Below are 18,841 nucleotides of genomic sequence, written 5' to 3'. Positions count from 1 at the left end.
ATGAGTCTCCAAGTCTGTGCTAAGTGTGGTCTTACCCAAAGTGAGGGCCTACTCCAAGTCTGGTCCACAGACCAGCAGCAGCAGTAGTGTCACACGGGAGCCTGGTAGAAATGCAGACTTTTTTTTTTTTTTGCGGTACGCGGGCCTCTCACTGCTGTGGCCTCTCCCGTTGCGGAGCACAGGCTCCGGACGTGCAGGCTCAGCGGCCATGGCTCATGGGCCCAACCGCTCTGCAGCATATGGGATCTTCCTGGACTGGGGCACGAACCCGCGTCCCCTGCATCGGCAGGCAGACTCTCAACCACTGCACCACCAGGGAAGCCCGAAATGCAGACTCTTGAGCCCCACTCCAGATCTATTGAATCTGAATCTGCGTGGACAATTTTGAATTGACTGTTAGTATAGACATAGATAATGTTTCCTCCATAATCTGTATCTCTAAACTAAATGCATTTTCCCTTTCCTTTTCATCTTCTCTTCTCCCTCTCTGCCTCTCCTCCTCTCAGGAACAGTATAAATTTGTATACGAGGTGGCACTGGAATATTTAAGCTCCTTTTAGCCCAATGGCGTGGAGAACCTGCCGGAGTCCAGAGGCTGCTGCAGCCAACCCCCTTTTCTGTGAACGGCAGCGACTGGGCTCAGGGGCTAAGCGGTGGCGCCCTGCCCAACTCCAGGAGAAGACTGGTGGGCCTGTGGTCCACGGTGGGCTCTGTACCTTCGGAGGAGTCTCCAGTTGCTGTGGAGGACGCCGCCCTGAAAGGCCCAGGCTTCTTTTCCAGCCTCAGGCACGGGCCCATACAGAAGTGCACCTGTATAGCAAGGCCCGGATTTTTCAGTGCCCAGACCTCTTCCTTTTGCTCTTTTCAGGTTTGTGAATCTCGAGGCAAGCTGACTGTGTGGGTATAGGGGAGTGACAGACCTGGCAGCACGTCCTCTGCCCTCCGTCCTCTGGGCGGTGGGGGGATGTGTGCTTTCCTCCTCCACGGGGTCGTGAATATGACCGGGCTCTGCTGCCGTCTCCTTCAGGGACCTCTGGATCACTGGGACTTCAGGATGCTCCCGAGACCACAGCAGAGGCCCCCATCCTCCCAACTAACCTGCATGGGGCTTGGCCCACCACCATTGTGTACTCGTCCCCCAGCCCAGGCCTTGACCTTCTGTCGTTCACTGGCCAGTCCGCCGTGTCCGCGGCAGTCCTGGACAAAGGTCTGCTTTGCGTTTCTGTGGTCAGTGCGGTGGGGCAGAACTGCAGGGGACTTTGCTGCTGCTCCTTGTGTCTGTGAAGAAGGACTGCCTCCCTGGGGCACGGCTCTGGCTGACCCTGTGTGTCTTGGGCGGTGGCTCCTTTGGGAGGGATGAACAAGTTAAGATTTGATGATTTTCCAAAGTGTACGTGTAAAGAAACTTTCTTTTGGAGGATGTAAAATCTTTCTTAGTCTCATATCAAAAAAAGGTGGGAGGGACGTTTGGTTGTGTAGCGATAAGACAAATCTCTGGGGCCTGTTATCTCTCCTGGAAATGTCCTCAAAAGGTCCCAGCCAGGGACAGCACAGCCACTGAGCAAGGGAGAGATAGTCTGAAGACAGTCCCTTTTGGCCTTTGGGGCAGACAGACAGAGTACCGGCATAACCTCGGATCTCCAAATTGGAACACCTTCCTAGAGAAACTCAGCTGCCATCTTAGAAAATAGTCATCATGGACCCAGCTATACTTTGGTTTAAAATAGGACAAGGGGATCAGACCTGGGGAACCTAGACTCTTGCCCAAAGTATGGGTCAGTCAGTGACTGACAGGGGCGCCAGCATTGGCTAAGTATCTCTCATATGCCAGGCTTGGCAAGTTCTTAGAACCCACCCCCGCCCTCCCTGAGAGAGCTATTCACCTGTTATCCTTATTTTACAACCGAAGACAGTGAGGCGTCTTCCTCAGTCATGATGTTCTGGTTTCCAAAAGGCAGGTAATAGTGATGAGACTTCTTTGTAACGTTTTCTTCATCCTTTTCTCAGCCAAGCAATTATTATATGGACGGAAAATAAGGCCAGAAATTTCTGAGCAGCGAACTCCACAAATGGGAATTTAATTCTTTCTTTCCTATGCCAATTTTTCTGGGAAGCTCAGAATTTCAGATATATTTCAGCAACTCATTCCCAGCTCCCCAGGAAAGCTAGTCCCATCTCCTTTCTTAGCCAGTGAAAACAATTCCCTGTGCCCTCAGGCGGTGAGGTCTGCCAGCCAGGGACACTCTACCTTGGTCTCTAGCTGGTGCTTTGGTACAGTACCTGGCAGCCCCCGGGTGGCCTGGGATCCAGGAAGCTTCATCTTGAAGGCTGGTCTAGCTCCAGAGCGGCCATGAGAAGCATAGAATTCAATAAGGCACAGTGTTCTCCCTAAAGAACTTACTGTATCCTGGGAAAACTGAACCACAGCGCAAAGTGTTACACGAGCCTCACAGCAAGAGAGATTCAGCGTAGAGCTTTCTAGAGGAGGTGACATCCATTCCACTGGGTAGAAAAAGGAAGAAAAGGAAACTCAGGCCAAGGTATCAGCATATGCAAAGACAAAGAGGTGTGCAGAATCCTTGGCAGGGGGGCGGCGGGGGGTGCGGTGAGATGGCAGATGAGCTCAACTAGAGCAGAACATGGCAGGAGGACAGCCAGGGTCAGGGGGCAAATGCTCCACCAGCAGGGCAGACTTGGCCCCTGCGGGCAAGCAGGACGCAGTGGAGCTTTGAGTGATGCGCTCAGCTCAGTGCTAGAGGAGGCTCCCTCTGGGGCCAGTGGGGCTGCCTCTTTCCTTTCATCAGACACTGTGAAAATGGTCCCTTAAGCGTATACTTTTTAATATCACATCTATTTGTCTGTCTGCTCATTATTTTGTTGCTGGATCAGGAGACGCAGCTTCTGTGAGAAACTCAGGGTCTCTGCTCTGCCACGAAGCAGGGTGACCAAGCCAGACCCCTGGGCCCATGAGGACGGGACATGGAAGGAGCCCACAGAAGCTGTTCCCGTCAGCATGGGCTCTGGAACTGTCTGGAAGTCCAGGGACACCAGACTCGATCAAGGAAGGGCTGTCACTTCGGAGGTTCAAAAGGAAGCATCTCAAAGCAAAAGAAGGCGGAGGAGCCCCACCATGAACTTGCTCTTCCCCTTTCATGGTCCCTTTTCCTGGTCCCCAGGCCCTGGCCCCCTGCTGGCCTCCCCTGGCTCTAGTCTCTGCCTTCAAGGAGCCTGTGACATAGCAGATCAGCCAGCTATATGCTCCTCTCTCAGATCTGGGCTCATCCGTACAGAATGGGGGCTGGGAGAGGGTTGTGCTCTCTAACAAACACAAAGAAACCCTAGGATTTACTCTGCTCAGGAGGGGGCAGAATAGCTGGCAGATGAAAATGACAGTGGCTTCTATCATTTCAGATGGTAGGAATTTAGAATGTGACTTTGGGGAGAAGGAATTTAGAATGAAAACTCGGGCCGTGCTGGGTAACCCAACAAGGGCCAGTGATGGTTCCCCCAGCTCAGCACCCCTGGCCCCCGTCACTTCCTCACAACCCAACCACCCTCCGGAGGATGCAGGGCAGTGAACAGTCTCCGGCCAGTTTACACTGGAAGACACTGAGGCTCGCGGATGGGGATGCTTCCCCCAAGATCCCACGTGGCAAGAATGTGGCAGGACGTGGATGAGACGGGGCGCTGGTGCCCGGGAATTTGGACTTGATCCCAGGAAAGCTCATGGGCAAACAGCACCTCCCCCGGGGTACTCTACACTTACGGGGCAGGCTCACCGTTCACGACGCAGAGGGAAGTGGAACTCATGGTCTCTGGGTCTCCATGACGGGGGCCAGCCTCCTGTCTCTGGGCTGCCCAAGAGAGTCCCCTCACTTAGCACAAAGCCTCATGGCTCTCACCTCCTAGACGTGGACCCTGTTTGGAGGAGAGGCAAGGAATTAACGAGAAGCCAGGCACTGTCCCCACCTGACTGCACGTCTGGCCTAGACATCTTCGGGATGTATCCTAGCTGCATCCTAACACGTCGTCCTCTCCTCCTTTCTGGTACGAAGGTCCTGGGGCCGGGGGGCTCTGAGCCTCTAGATGGCTACAGCACGCCTCCCGTTGTGGGAGCAGAAGGGGTCAGATTGCTTTTGCACTGTCTCTGGATGTAGCCCGGGCAGTGGCCTGCCTGCCAGATGTCAGCCTTCCCGTGCAAGCAGCAGACCCTGTGCTGGAGACTGTAAACGTGAGCTCACCGAATTCTTCCAGCGTTCCTAAGAAGTGCTTCTAATTGTCACCATTTTATACATGAGGAGACTGAGGTTCAGAGGGGTGAAGTCGTTGGCCCACAGTTCCACCACAGCTAGTAAAGGAGGGAGCCAGGATTTAAACTGGTTCTTTTGACTTCAAAGACAATATTTTCCCATGTCTCAGATTTTCCCATGGTGGGGGGGGCTACCCATAACAGCGAAGACTAGAGTGAAACAGGCCCAATGGATCTTGTAAAGCCCAAAGCAGACAATGGTCAGCTTAAAATTCCTTCAGTTTCATGTCTAGCAATTCACATAATATTTGCATTCTTCTCTAATTTAGCCTGATTTGTTTTCATAGAAGTGCATAAATATTTTTTTAACCACATGTGCTCTGGTCCCTCATGTGGCTTTGATCCCTTCAACTCACTATGACGGACCCTAGGGAATTACAGCCCAGTCTAAGAGGCACAGTGCCTGGCCATGCTGCTTCCTCCTGTGGCCAATTCTAGGCTCAAGTGCAGCCCCCCTTCCCCTTAGCAGATCCTATGGTATGGGGGTACCCTGACCTCACTGTTCATGGGTTGATCTCAACTCAAGTCTTCTTAAGTTGGATACTGGAAAAAAGCCATTGAAATCTACTAGAATTACAAGGACATGCCCATCTGGAGTGGCGACGGCTGAGCGCATAAAACCCTAAAGGGAAAGGAGGTGATGAACACAGCCTTACTCAGCAGATTCCTGAATGCTGGGGCCTCTACAAGGCGGTGTCCTTAGTCTAGGTAGAGTCATACGGTTGCTAATGTGGGCCAATCTGAGGACACACTTCGCGTGAGGGGCTGGGGGCTGGAAGCCTCGTCACTTTACTGCAACCCCACATACTCACTGGGTTCTTACAACACGCAGGGCCCTGGGGGGGCTGCCATCAGGAAGCTCAGTTTACTATGGCACAGCCCATCCCTTGCTGAGACATGGGGTTGTGATAGGAAGGACTCAGTCTTTGGTTCTAATTCAGCCCAGCCATTTCTTGGCTGTAGAATGTTGGGCAACCAACCAATTAGTGGGAAAGAGGAGCCTCGGCCAGGTAGAAGGGGTAAGTAGATCTGGAGAGCTTTGGGTAGGAAAACGGGAAGGCAAAGCCAAGAAGTTAGGACCCGATAGGACTCCTCAGAACCAAGGTTGCATACGGTCTGCTGGGCAAAGTGGTCACTTCTGTGACACAGTAGGATGGGGGATGGAGAGGGACTGGCCAGAACCACCTGGAACAAAGGTGTTGCTTTCGAATGTGTCTCAGTATCTTGGAGAGAAGATGATAATCCTTCCCTCTGACCAATCACGTTTATCCATCATCGGTTCCCCGTTGGTAAGCTAGCCTCACCATGCTCATTTCCTCAGCTCTGGTGTGAATCCCTGGTGTGTGTCCTCACTGCGGTCCACACAGTTGTGGTGTGAATCCCTGTTGTGTGCATAGAGGTGTTCAGTCTAGCAAGGATGCTGCAGACAGAAGTGAGGCCCAGGGAGGAGCAAACAGATGCTCATCATGTCATCTTTGCAGGAGTAACTGCCCAGCCCAGATCCAGGGACACTGAAGGAGAGGGCAGCTCCCCTGTACCTCACAGGGGATGAAGAAAACCCCCTTCACTTAGCCTGCATCTGGCCTCTCCTGGGCTGGACAGAGAGGCCATCAGCACCAAGTTGAGTCAGGAATAATGCCATGGAAAACACGGGTGAGCCTGTCGGTAAGATGACCACGATGCTAATTCTAAACCATAAGGCCAACACATTGTGCTGGGCCGGGATCCCGGGGGACAGGTGGTCAACCCAAGCTGCAGGGCAGAAGATGAGACATGAGTCACGTGGTGGCCGTGCATCTCCAAGCCCTGACTTGCCTTCCCCGTCATCTAACTAGTCTGAGCTCCTTCTCAGCCCATGATGCCAGCTTCAAATCACAGCCAAATAAAACAGGGAAATAAGTAATGTGAACCCAGCATAGAGGGAACCAGCTGAGACTCAGCCTTGTTCCTATATCCCCATGCAAGGGTTCCGTGTTGGAGGTTTTCAACAGAGACGTGCCTAGCAGTGATAAAATGCAAAGCCTTGGCTTCCATCTATCCAGGATCTGCCTTTGAGGTCATACACTGTCTGAACAGCAAGGAGAGAAGTCAGTGGCAGAGAGTGGCGGAGGCTCCAGTTTTTCAGAGTCATGGGTATGATCCTCAGAAGCACAGAGAGATGTCTAAGCCATACTTATGCACGTGAACAGACTCTCTTCTGGTTTACTGGTAGCCAGACATAGACTTTTGCGTCACACTGGCTGGCTGTACAACACTCTTGTAGGTACCAAGACCATCTCTTGCATCCCTCCTGCCTGCCTCCAGAAGAGGTGGAAAAGGGTCATCAAAGAGGCCACATTCACCCCCTCAAATCCACCCAAGAATGTTAGGTCCCAAGAGGCGGGGTCAGCACCCATAATGGTAGACCCCAGGCTTAGCATCCTAGTTATGCTAAGAGGTTGGGCTAGTCACTGCCATTGACACAAAGATGTAGGACTCAGCATGGGCATACTATAGAGTAAAGCTGCTGGGGCAGGGTTACCATGGAGCTTCCGTAGGTGTCTGAGAGCCGCTCTGAGCAGTGGGATTTGGACCCTGATCCCTGGTTGAAATGTTCAGAGAATGAGGGTCTGTGGTCCTTAGAGTGTTGGTCAGGAAGGTATTGGTACGAAAGCCTGGAGCTCAGGGTAATTATTATACTTTATGGTTCCTTGGTGAGTGGGATGCTTAGATTTGGGGGAGGAAAGGGATTACGAAGCAACCTGCCAAAACCGCAAAGTTGAGTTCCTGTACACATACTTCTGTGCCTTTGGGCTTATGAATACAAAGCAGTGGGCCCCCTTCGTGATGGTCCAACAAACTCTCGGTGCCCACCGTGCACCTGTCTCTCCCTTGGAAGATTAATGATGTAGGCTGTTCTTTGGACCAAAGCCTCCAGGGCAGTCTGGAGGCTCAGAGGGCCAAGGGGTGACATCCCAGGTCAGATCAGACTTCTGAAGAGTTACGCAGAATACCAGTGCCCATACCCTCCATAGGCCTGCAGATCGTTAGATAAATTCAAGCACAGTTTACTAGTCCCGGATCACTCCTATGAGTGGAACGAGGACCAATGGGTGAAACTTCATAGCTGTAAGAGAGAACTTGCTATCTGCCAGAGATGAGTTCTGTCTCAGCAGCTGTTCAGCAAGAGCCAGGCATCTCTTTAAAGGGAAGAAAGAGCTTTGCTGAGAGGGCCTTTAAGTTTCTTCCACCCTAGATGAATGTATTACGGAGCCGGGACCTTGTCTGAACGCCTTCCTTCCTGCAGAGCACAGAGCCGAGCAGGTTGGGCTTGGTGTGTGCTGGTTGAAGCCCCTACTCTCCTGCTGCCCCAGCACCGCGCAGGCCAAGATGCTGCTCCAGCCACGCATCAAAGGCTCATCCAGGCTGGTTATCACCAAACAGCCCAGAGAGAGCAGCTGCTTTGCCACAGAACCCAGGCCCACCAAGATCTGTGATGAGACCAGTCATAATTTCGATCCGCTGGCCAACAGGGCCATCAGTGACAGCCGGAATCAGTAAAGGTCCAAGTAGGACCCAGAGTGGGGTTTTGCTTCCCATACACATTAACTCCAGAGGTGAATTCTACCCCTCCCCTCCGCAGTCGAGGCCTGTTAGAGCAAATTGCAAAAGCAAAAGCACAGTGACTCAGTTGACATGTGATCATAGTCATCCCCGGTACATCCGTTTCATTGCCAGGTAGATCCTGAACTAGCCCAGGCTAATCCAGGCTCACCCATATTGGCAATCAGACTCAAAAGCACTTTCCTACCTTCTCTTTCCACCCTACATCTTACCAGCCAATGAAAGGCAAAGAGTTGGGGTTTCTACCATTGCCTTGGCCACTGGACACCATCATAGCCGCATAAGGGCCATCACGGGGTTCCCATCAACTCCAGGGAGACTGACATTTTCACGTCCACTGGGCATATGACACTGCACGAGACCAAAGTCTCCACACTGTTAGCAGCCTCCTCCACGAGTCCCAATGGCCTGCACTTGTACAGTTTGGGTGTTTGATAGATAAGGCACGTATGAGAAGAGAAAACAAAATAAATCAACTTTTTAAAAAAGCCAGCACTGTGCTGTCAATGTTCTATTTTTTTTTTTTTCCTTTCCAATTCTAGCTTCAAAAAGCAGAAGGTAAATAATGTCAGGTCAATGAATATCAGATATATTTTTTGACTGTACATTACAGTGAAGTGTAATCTTTTTACACCTGCAAGTCCATCTTATTTATTCTTGTAAATGTTCCCTGACAATGTTTGTAATATGGCTGTGTTAAAAATCTATACAATAAAGCTGTGACCCTGAGATTCATGTTTTCCTAAGATATTCTCACTGGTGTCTTCCTGAGGTTGGGTAGGGTGAGGTGGAGACAAGTTGAAGAAGGAGGAAAAGAAAAGCCTGTTGCTGACTAGATTTCTTCATGTTCATTTAATCCTCACATCTTTGATGCAGGAAATATGAATTATCCCCTCTTTGCAGATGAGAATAGTTGAGGTTCATAGATATTCAGGGATATTTCATGATTTCATATTGCACCTGTAAAAGGGTTGAGTCTCAAAAGTTTTTCTCAGGTGGGGTCCACAGAGTGCTGGCATCAGAATCACACCAGAAGTTTGTTAAACAGACAAATTTTTAAGACCCTACAGAATCACAGTTTCAGGATCTGCATATTAACAAACTGCCTGGATGTATCAGCTAGCTATTGCTGTGTAACATACCACCCAAAATTCAGTAACTTTAAACAGTCTTTCATGGTGGTCAGCTGGGGCTTGAGCTAGGCCGAGCTCAGCTAATCTCAGCTGGTCCACTCATGTGTTGGCTAAGGACTCTGCTCCGGGCCAGGCTTGCCTAGGACATCTTGGCTGGTGCAGCCATGTTCCATGTGTCTCTTACCCTCCTCCTGGGACCAGCAAGCTAGCCTAGGCATACACTTCTCCTGGTGACAGCAGGAACATGAGAAAGTCTGATCACATAAGTTGTTCTGAGTCATGTCTGCAACATCCCATTGGACAAAGCTGGTTGCACAGCATACTCAGAATCAAGAGTCAGGGGAAGATACTCCATCTCTTGACAAAGACCTCACTTCTCAATGTTGCAATAAATGCTGAGATTAGGTACCAAACCACTGGTGCCAGATGCAGACTTTAAACCTGTCATCTCAGAGCGTGGTCCACAGACCACCCACATCAGTTCACCTGAGAAGCTTCTAAACATGCAGAATCTGATTGAGTAGGTCCAGGATGGGTCCCAGGAAGCTGAATGCTTAACAAGTGCCCCAGGTGATTGTAATGCATGCTGAAGTTATGCAAGCACTCTTCCAAATGCTCTTAGAAGGGGACAGATAAGGGACAAGGAGACAAACCAGTTCCCAAACTAGGGTATGAGGCTGCCAATCTCTGATGCACATGATGCAATGCTCTCTGCTTTACAGGTAAGCAGAAGAAACAGCTGGAACCAACTCCTTGGAATTGACTGGCTTCCCAGTTCTTTGTACGTATCCAGGTATAAGTACAAGCTGGAAGCATGAGCCATAGGGCCAGAGCCCTGGTTCACTTTGTTCTCGTTCAGGCTTAGGAACCCTGGCAGTGCTCTCCAACGTAAGAGACCTAGAGGTAGTACCCACCCCTGGCAAGCCAAGAGCCTGGAGAACGCACGCTTCCCAACTCAGGTCCTAAGAGGGGAACCCGGTGGCCAGCCAGCTAGTAATCCTTGTCGCTTTGTCCTTGGTCATGGTAATCTCATTTATTCTGCCTGCCATGTTTATTCTTTTGCCACAAATGTGATAGTTGATATTGAGAAAGAAGAAGAAAAATCTCATGCATCTCCTAATAAAAAATACTTTGGGGTGTATCATTTCCCTCCCAAAACGGAAATACCTTTTAAAGAGTTATTATAAAAGGAGCATATACTCACTTGAAAGAATTCAAAGTAAAGTTTTCTGAAGCATGAGGTAAAGTCACCACTTTCAAAGGTACTTGTTAATATTTTTTGCTATTGCAGACCTTTCTATACATATATAAATATACATAAATTTTCTATATAAATGGCATATATATGTGTGTGTATGTATGTATATGTGTATGTGTGTGTGTGTATATATATATATAAGTTCTGAGACAGGCTTCTTTTCACTTAACACCATGCATGCCATGGTCATATTTCCATGGCAGTATGCTTTTGGGCCCCCATTAACAGTGAGGGACACCCACCCCATGTGTGCCAACCCTGGAGATGGGCCAGAGTGACACAATTCTCTTTACATATCTGTTGGAGACCTGGCCAGGCCCTCCTGTCTGGCTAGACCTGGAGTGTGGGTCCATATCAAATCTCAGAGCACCCTGCTTGGACTCTGATGGGGACCTCCAGTTTGGCTTAAGATCTTCCTCTAATTCCAAGGGTTCAAGCCTCCGGTCAGAACTCCGGGACATAGAAGCCCTCAGACCCTTGAGGACATGGCATGAGGTCACCAACATGCCATGCAATAGGCAAGAAGGGGGATTTGATTTTCTTTGGCAGGGCTTGGGGCAGGGGTGGGTAAGGAACCAGGAGAAACGCAAAAGAAGCTGGCAAGATAGAGTTAAGGAAACCACTCTTGGTTAATTTTAGAAAAATTCTGACCACTTAATCTTTAGGAAACGCAACTAGACTCCACAAGGATTTGACCTAAGTAGCTTTGTCCTGAATTCTAGCAAAGGGACTGAACCTGAAATCTCCAATGACATGTAGGTGGGATACGGCACCCACAGAGAGATGACACCCATAAACTGAAAATCTGGAGACAGAGGAATGTAGGAGGCAGAGGAATGTAACTGACGGAAATCAGCAGAATCTGAGGTGGATTTCAGTTTTCACAATCCATGGATTAGGCCTTGGAAGGAAGTTGAACTAGCTATTCAAGGACATCTGGAGTATATGGCTGGACAGAGAGACATACAGAGAGATACAGATGCAAAGATAGAGAAAATGAGTATATAAATGAATGAAAGACTACATCCGTTATTAACAATGATTATCTCTCATCCTAGGGAACATGGGTAATTTTTGTTCTCTCTGATTTTCTGTATTTTCTAAAATTTACATTACTTTCATACATAGAAAAACAAATCCTATAAAAAGGTGGGGACAGCAGAAAACAGAAAAGTGAAAGCACGATAGATAAGATGATGCCAAGATTGAAATCATACCCAAAAGATTTGCCACACACCTGGATCAACAGCTTCAAAAACTTGGCACTGCCCGTCTACCCAAGAAGGAGGACACAGGCAGTCAACTCAGTGTCCAAAAGGGAAAAATGAACCGGTTGCTCAGCATAAATAAAAGTATTTCCGCTACAGGGGCTGGAAATTATTTTTTCCATGGACCCCCTTAATAACGAATGGCTTCCAACAACATCCTTAGCAGAATGCAACACGTTTCCCTCCCTGAGGCGGATGGCGTCGTGCCACAGAACAACTCGGTGAAATCTCTTTGCTGGAGGACCAAAATGAAGGGGCCCACACACGGTTCTCTGAAAGGCGCAGGTTTGCAGAATCTTAGGTATTACACGGCTTGAGCATCACACTGCTGTCCTCTCTGAGTGTCTGCGAGCTGGGGACTTCTATCCCAGACAACAACGAGCAAAGCAGCTGTCTCAGTTGCTGGTTGAATTTGGAACCAGGGTTTAAGAGCTGGCCGAGCCAGGAAGAGGACTCACATCTCCTTTTGAATGATGAGGACCCTAACAGCTCTATGTGCCTCAACAGAAGGTGAATTCATCCCCCTATGGGGTGGGCAGGGCAGGGGGAAGAAGCCATCCTCATTTCAGGTTATGATCACAGCTTACTCCATCTCACCTTGCTCTCCTCTAAAATACCTACAAATACATAGTGAATGCTAGAACCTTGGCCACCAAGCCACTGAGCAAGTCTGGAAGGAGTTAACTCTGATGACAAGACACAAGGAGCTAAAATGAGAATCATCATCAGTGGTTGATGATGAATCATGTTTTGCCACCTAGAAGATGTAAAGAAGACTCAGAGAGGATGAAGCGGTTCATCCCTCCAGATGGTCTGCACTCACTCAGAAAACGGGTCCACCATCCATGTCTATCTCCTGGGAGATAAAGTGACATTATAAGAAACCTCTATGGGAGGGTGAACGGCCTGGAGCAACTTGCAGAAAAGCATGCTGAGGATTTTAGCTTTCATGCTTCCCTACATCTCCAGAGCGAGGCAGGGGGAGGAGGGAGCACCTTGTCAGTTGAGTATGTACAAGATCGGGTAAAGCAGATGCTACACGACCAGGTAAATTAGATGCCTACTGTATCGCTTTGAATATTCTCAACCTCACCTCTCACCCACTACGTGTGGCTGTGGTGACCATTTCCAAGCAGGTCTGCAGGTTTCATGCGGGGGCAGCCCAGGGTGAGAACACCCCTCAGACAGGCTCTGCACCTCTCATTTCTTGCCCCAAAGTTTCTGATGCTGTCCTCTGAGATGCCCACAGGAACCCCCTTAGCACTCATCTGTGTGCCACCCAGAAATGTCGGGGAGCCACCATTCACCAATAGGAGACTGGAGCCTGTAGGCAGATGCTTCCTCTTTTCTTTCTTCTGAAGGCAGTTCTGAGCTGTATTTTAGGTCACTTGTCAAATGGTCCCAGAACAAGCAAACAGACCCTTGGAGGAATAGCGAACTCTGTAACACAGCCTTGTACTGCCTCTCCCTCCCTCCTCTGATGTACACCCCGTAACCTCATGGTTCCCTGGAATCATACCTCCATATCAAACTTTGTATCAGGCTTATGCATTTCTGGGGACACTGAGAAACTGGGCTTAAGCTGTGCACACATTACTCCATCCTCCAGCTGTTAGTCTGAGATGGGACCCTGCCAACACACAGAGAGGGCTGCCAGCTAGCTGTCCAGTTAAGCTTTTGATCCAAGGACAAAAATGGACTTGGTGTAAAGTGATTCATATGGGAGACGCTATACTCATGCCCTAGGATCATCCTATGTGACATGATGTTAATTTTCTACTCAGATTTGGGAACAGGAGTTCTGCCATCTCATATTTTTGTTGAAAACAGTCATCTTGCCCAGTAGACAGTAAGAAGGACCATAAGTGGCCCCACAGGGGCCCTACTGTGAGCACTAGCACAGTGGTAGGTAGTTGGCCCGTGGGAAGCGGGAATATCTGGACTGGGGATCCGTGCCCACAAAGCAGCCCGCAGCTAGACTGACTGTCAGCTTGTGGCAGCACAGCCTGCAGAGGCAGCGGCCTCCTAACCATGCCAGGGAAAGATGGGGGAGAGGGGGGTTCCAACCAACACTAAATGCAGATAGGAACCTCTTCACGGCTGCTGAAGCTCCCTGTGCTGAGAGCCCCAGCTTTGGCTAAGCCCCTGCCCTCCCAGGCAGTCGGATTTCTGAACTGGCAGAAAAAATAACAGCAAATCTTAATTCCTTTCCTTCCCTCTTGCAACCTCCACCGTGCTCTCCAGAAGCTCCCAACTCTGTGCAAGTTCGGAACTCCCCTTGTAAGGATGAGCAAACAGGAGAATACCAGACACATGAAAAGATGCAAGAGTTCAAAGCAGACGTGTTTACTTTAAGGAATGAGAGAAAGTGCCTGCCTATGAAATCAAGTCCCCGCCAGGAAAAGGAAGACATTTTACAACAAATACAAATGCAGAAAAACACTAGATTGGATAACTGATACTAAGAACTTTTTTTTGTTGCTGTATCCAGCAAAACAAACTGCTAATAACTTTAATCAAGGTAAAATGCAAATACTCAAAATTAGGAAATAGGAAAGGGACAAAACAGTGAATGAGGAAATTATACAGCATTATGAAGGGATATTATGAATAACTCTGGCTAGTAAATTTTTAAAAATTGGTCAAGTGGGTGATTTTGGAAATGTATGAACATTACCAAAATTGGTAAAGAAATAGAATACCTGAGTAGACCAATTATCAGAGAAAAAAATACAGAAGTTATTTCTTTCCTAAAAGATACAAGAACAGATACTTTGATGAGTGAACTTGATTAAACTTTCAAACAAAAAAAGTAATTCTTATGCCGTACGTACTGTTTCAGAACAAGACAAAAAAGGGAATAAACAGCACAGATACCAAGTCTGAAAGAGTGCACACACATTCCTAAAACCTCTAGACCGGTCACATTTATAAATGCAAATATTTTTACTAAATTTCAAAAATTATATACCATGTCTCAGTGGCCTATATGCCAGGAATTTAAGAATTGTTCAATATTAGGAAGGCTATAGATAAAAGGAGAAAGACATATAGTCACCTCAGTAAAGACTGAAAAAGCATTGACAAAATGTGAGCTAGTAATTGTAGGATACTTTGTTAGCATAAAAAGATAAAATCATGAATAGCAGGCATTACCAGAATTCACCCATATCTACTTCTCCATTCTATCCAGGCATTAAGGAAGAATTACAGCTTCCTGCCCTCCTTGAAATTAGTGGGTTGTTTGACAAGTCCTGACAAACAAGCTTGAGCAAAAATGATGTATATTAATTCTAAACCCAAGTATTTAATTGCTGGTGAGAGACTCTACAGAATTTTCTTTCCCTGCCTCATCAATCAAGGAGATCTTGTGTTCCAGACGGTGCAGCCACAGGACGGGGGGAGCCACCACCAGCCTGGATCACTGAATCACCACATGGAGGACAGCTGCTCCCGGGAGTTACCTGGAGCTACAGAACTTTGTGGTACTTAGCTACAAAGTGTTTGGAGTTCTATGTTACTACAGAATGCCTAATATAAATAGCCAATGTATTAAATAATAGTGAAAAATTAAGTGTGTTTCCATTAAAGTCATGAATGCCTAGATCATTGCTATTATGTAATATTTTTGGCTAATGTCAATGCAGCTAATGCAGTTAGGCAAGAAAAAGGGAGAGGCTGCTGTTATGGTTACTATTGCTGTGTAACAAATTAGCCCAAAACAACCATTCTTCTTTTGTTCATGATTTTGTGGTTCAGAAATTCAGGGAGGGGTCATCTGGCCATTCTTGCTTAGGGTGATTATTGTCAGGTGTCGACTAGGGCTGGAGTCGTCTTTAAGCCTTGCCAGGGCTGGATGTCCTGGATGACTCATGAACATGACTGTTGTTGATGCTGTATGTTGTCTGGAAGGTCAGTTGGGCTATCAACTACAGTGTCTACATGTGACCTCTCCAACATGGTGGTCTCAGGGTAATCAGACTCACTACCTGGCCCCTGCCATCCCCAGAGTGGGAGTCCCACTAGATTCTGGTGGAAGCTGAGTGACCTTTTCTGACCTGGCCTTCTAAGTTACAAAGCATCATTTTTATTGGATGCGACTGGTTGTAACAGATTCACTGAGGTCAGCCCTGATTCAAAGGAAGAGGACATACACTCATCCTCTATAAAAGTAGTGTCAAAGAATGTGCATATGTGTTTTTCAATTGAATGATGATTCAGAATTATCACAATTATATATGCTTAGTAACCCCAAGCTTATTAAGAGTAATAAGGATAGGGGTATAGCAAAGACGGCAAAGTAGGAAAACCCTGAACTCACCTCCTCCCATGGGCACACCAAATCACAACTACTTACAAAGCAACTATCTATGAGAACAACCGGAAGACTAGCAGAAAAGATTTTCCATAACTAAAGATTTAAAGAAGGAAATGTGTACGAGGGGCAGAGGGGCAATACAGTCATGACCTACATCCTCCAGGGTGGTGACCCACAAGCAGAAGGCATATCACAGTTGCAGAACTCCTCCCCAAGGAGTGAGGGGTCTGAGTCCCACATCAGGCTTCCCAGCCCAGGGGACCTGCACCAGGAGGATGAGCTCCCAGAATACCTGGCTTTGAAATCCAGCAGGGCTTACATCTGGGAGAGCTGGAGGTCTATAGGAAACAGAGACTCCACTCTTAAAGGGCATGCACAAAATCTCACCACTCCAAGTCCCAGTGCAGAGACAGTAGTTTGAAAGGAGTCTGGGTCAGACCCACTTACTGATCTAAGAGAGGCTGTCAGAGAGGTAGGAGGCAGCTGGGACTCACCCTGGGGACAGGGACATTGGCAAGCGCCATTTTGGAATTCTCCTTCTAGCCTATTATCACCAGGGACTTACCCGCCCATCAGCAGGCCTAGAGCTGCCACACAAGGCAGGACCTCTCAATCACCTGGGCTGGGGGCCAGCCCCAACTACCAGCAACCTACAGTCGTCAGGCCCACCACAACAGAAGGACCATGCAGCTCACACAGGAGGCATCCCTAGAGCATACAGCTCTGGTGACCAGAGGGGAGTATGCTACTGGACCCCACAGGACATCTCTTACATAAAGCCACTTCTGCAAGATCAGGAAACATAAGTGACCTACCAAATACATAGAAATAAATACAGAGACTTAGGCAAAATGAGGAGACAGAGGACTATGTTCCAAATGAACAAACGAGACAAAAACCTCAGAAAAAGGACTAGATGAAGAGGAGATAAGCAATCAACCCAATAAAGTTTCAGGATAATGACTATAAAGAAGCTCACTGAGCTCAGGAAAGAATGGATGAACACAGAGAAAATCTGCACAAAGGGTTAGAAAATATAAAGAAGAACAAGACAGGGAATTCCCTGGTGGTCCAGTGGTTAGAACTCGGCACTTTCACTGCCAGGGCCCGGGTTTGATCACTGGTTGGGAAACTAAGATCCCACAAGCCACATGGCACAGCCAAAAAAAACAGGAAGAACAAGACAGGGATAAAGGACACAACAGCTGAAATAAAAAAATGTACTAGAAGAAATCAACAGTAGATTCAATGATACAGAGGAATGGATCAACAATCTGGAAGACAAAGTAGTAGAAATTACCCAAGCTGAATAGAGAAAAAGAAATGAAGATAGCTAAGAGAGCTCTACGACAACATCAAGCACACTAACATTCACATTATAGCGGTCCCAGAAGAAGAGAGAAAGGGGCAGAGAACTTATCTGAAAAAATAATAGCTGAAAAATTCCCTAACCTAGGGAATGACATAGACATCCACTTCCAGGAAGCACAGAGAGTTCCAAATAAGATGAACCTAAAAGGTCCACACTAAGACACATTATGATTAAAATGGAAAAAAAAAATAAAGAGAAAGAGAAAATCTTAAAAGCAGAAGAGAAAAACAACTAGTTGCATACAAGAGAATTCCCATAAGGCTATCAGCTGGCTTTTCAGCAGAAAATTTGCAGGCCAGAAGGGAGTGGCAGGATATATTCAAAGTGATGAAAGAATAAAACCTACAACCAAGAATACTCTACCTGGCAAGGTTATCATTTAGATTTGAAGGAGAGAGAAAGAGTTTTACAGAAAAGCAAAACCTAAGAGTTAAGCACCACTAAAGTGACTTTACAAAAAATGTTAAATAGACTTCTCTAAGCAGAAAACAAAGGGCCACAACTAAAAATACAAAAACTGAAAATTATGAAGGGGAAAATCTCACTGGCAAAGGCAAACATACAGTAAAAGTAGATCAACCACTTATACAGCTGGTAGGAAGGTTAAAAGACAAAAGTAGTAAAATCATCTATATCCACAATAAGTAGTTAAGGGATACACAAAACAAAAATATAAAATATGACGTCAAAAACATTCAACATGAGGGAGGTTGTTAAAAATGCAGGTTTGATAAAAGTGCTTAAATTTAAGAAACCATCAACTTAAAATGATCATATACATCATATATATGATAATATATATCAATTCATCAAGGAGGTATAACAGTTGTGAATATATATATACACCCAACATAGGAGCAACTAAATAGATAAAGAAAATACTAACAGACATAAAGGGAAAACTCAACAGTAATAATATAACAGTAGAAGACTTTAACACCCCATTTACATCAATAGGCAGATCATCCAGACAGACAATTAAGGAAACACTGGCCTTAAATAACACTTTAGACCAGATGAAATTTATATATATAGAACAGCCCACCCCAAAACAGAAGAATACACATTCTTTTCAAGGATACTGGTAATATTCTCCAGGATAGATCACATACTATGCTACAAAACAAGTCTTCATAAGTTTAATATTGAAATCATATCAAGTATCTTTTCCGACCGCAACACTATGAGACTAGAAATCAACTGCAAAAATACACAAACACGTGGAGTCTAAATAATATGATTCTAAACAACCAATGGGTCAGTGATGAAACCAAAAAGAAAATGAAAAAATATCTGGAGACAAATGAAAATGTAAACACATCAATCCAAAATTTATGGGAAACAGCAAAAGCAGTTCTAAGAGGGAAGTTTATAGCTATACAAGCCTACCTTAGGATACAATAAAAATTACAAATAAACAATCTAATATTACACCTAAAGGAACTAGAAAAAAAAACCAAACAAAACCTAAAGTTATTAGGAGGAAAGAAATCATAAAGATCAGAACAGAAATAAATGAAACAGAGACTAGAAAACAATAGAAAAGATCAATGAAACTAAAATCTGGTTCTTCGAAAAGA

At 46.7% G+C, this 18,841-nt stretch overlaps 1 protein-coding gene and 1 long non-coding RNA gene across 13 annotated transcripts in view; one reads left to right on the top strand and one right to left on the bottom strand.

The window, feature by feature from the left end:
• The window catches only part of PTPRT (protein tyrosine phosphatase receptor type T), a 1,092,462-nt gene extending 1,083,804 nt beyond the window's left edge, over positions 1-8,658 (top strand). For all 12 annotated transcript variants that reach the window (XM_067708176.1, XM_067708171.1, XM_067708175.1 and 9 more), the window contains one exon: positions 507-8,658. In XM_067708176.1, coding sequence (XP_067564277.1) covers positions 507-560 — 54 coding nt within the window. In that variant the 3' untranslated portion in view covers positions 561-8,658. The remainder of the gene's footprint in view (positions 1-506) is intronic.
• Positions 1-18,841, bottom strand: part of LOC137207851 (uncharacterized) — a 76,017-nt gene that overhangs the window by 14,679 nt on the left and 42,497 nt on the right. Inside the window, exons 2-3 of the long non-coding RNA XR_010935331.1 lie at positions 3,780-3,918; positions 36-2,502 (exon numbers count right to left, since the gene is read on the bottom strand). This is a non-coding gene — a long non-coding RNA (uncharacterized lncRNA). The remainder of the gene's footprint in view (positions 1-35; positions 2,503-3,779; positions 3,919-18,841) is intronic.

The sequence above is a fragment of the Pseudorca crassidens genome, chromosome 15 (assembly GCF_039906515.1).
Source record: "Pseudorca crassidens isolate mPseCra1 chromosome 15, mPseCra1.hap1, whole genome shotgun sequence".
Taxonomy (NCBI): domain Eukaryota; kingdom Metazoa; phylum Chordata; class Mammalia; order Artiodactyla; family Delphinidae; genus Pseudorca; species Pseudorca crassidens.
The sequence above is the reverse complement of the archived record's forward strand: the minus strand, read 5'-3'. Positions and strand labels throughout refer to the sequence as shown.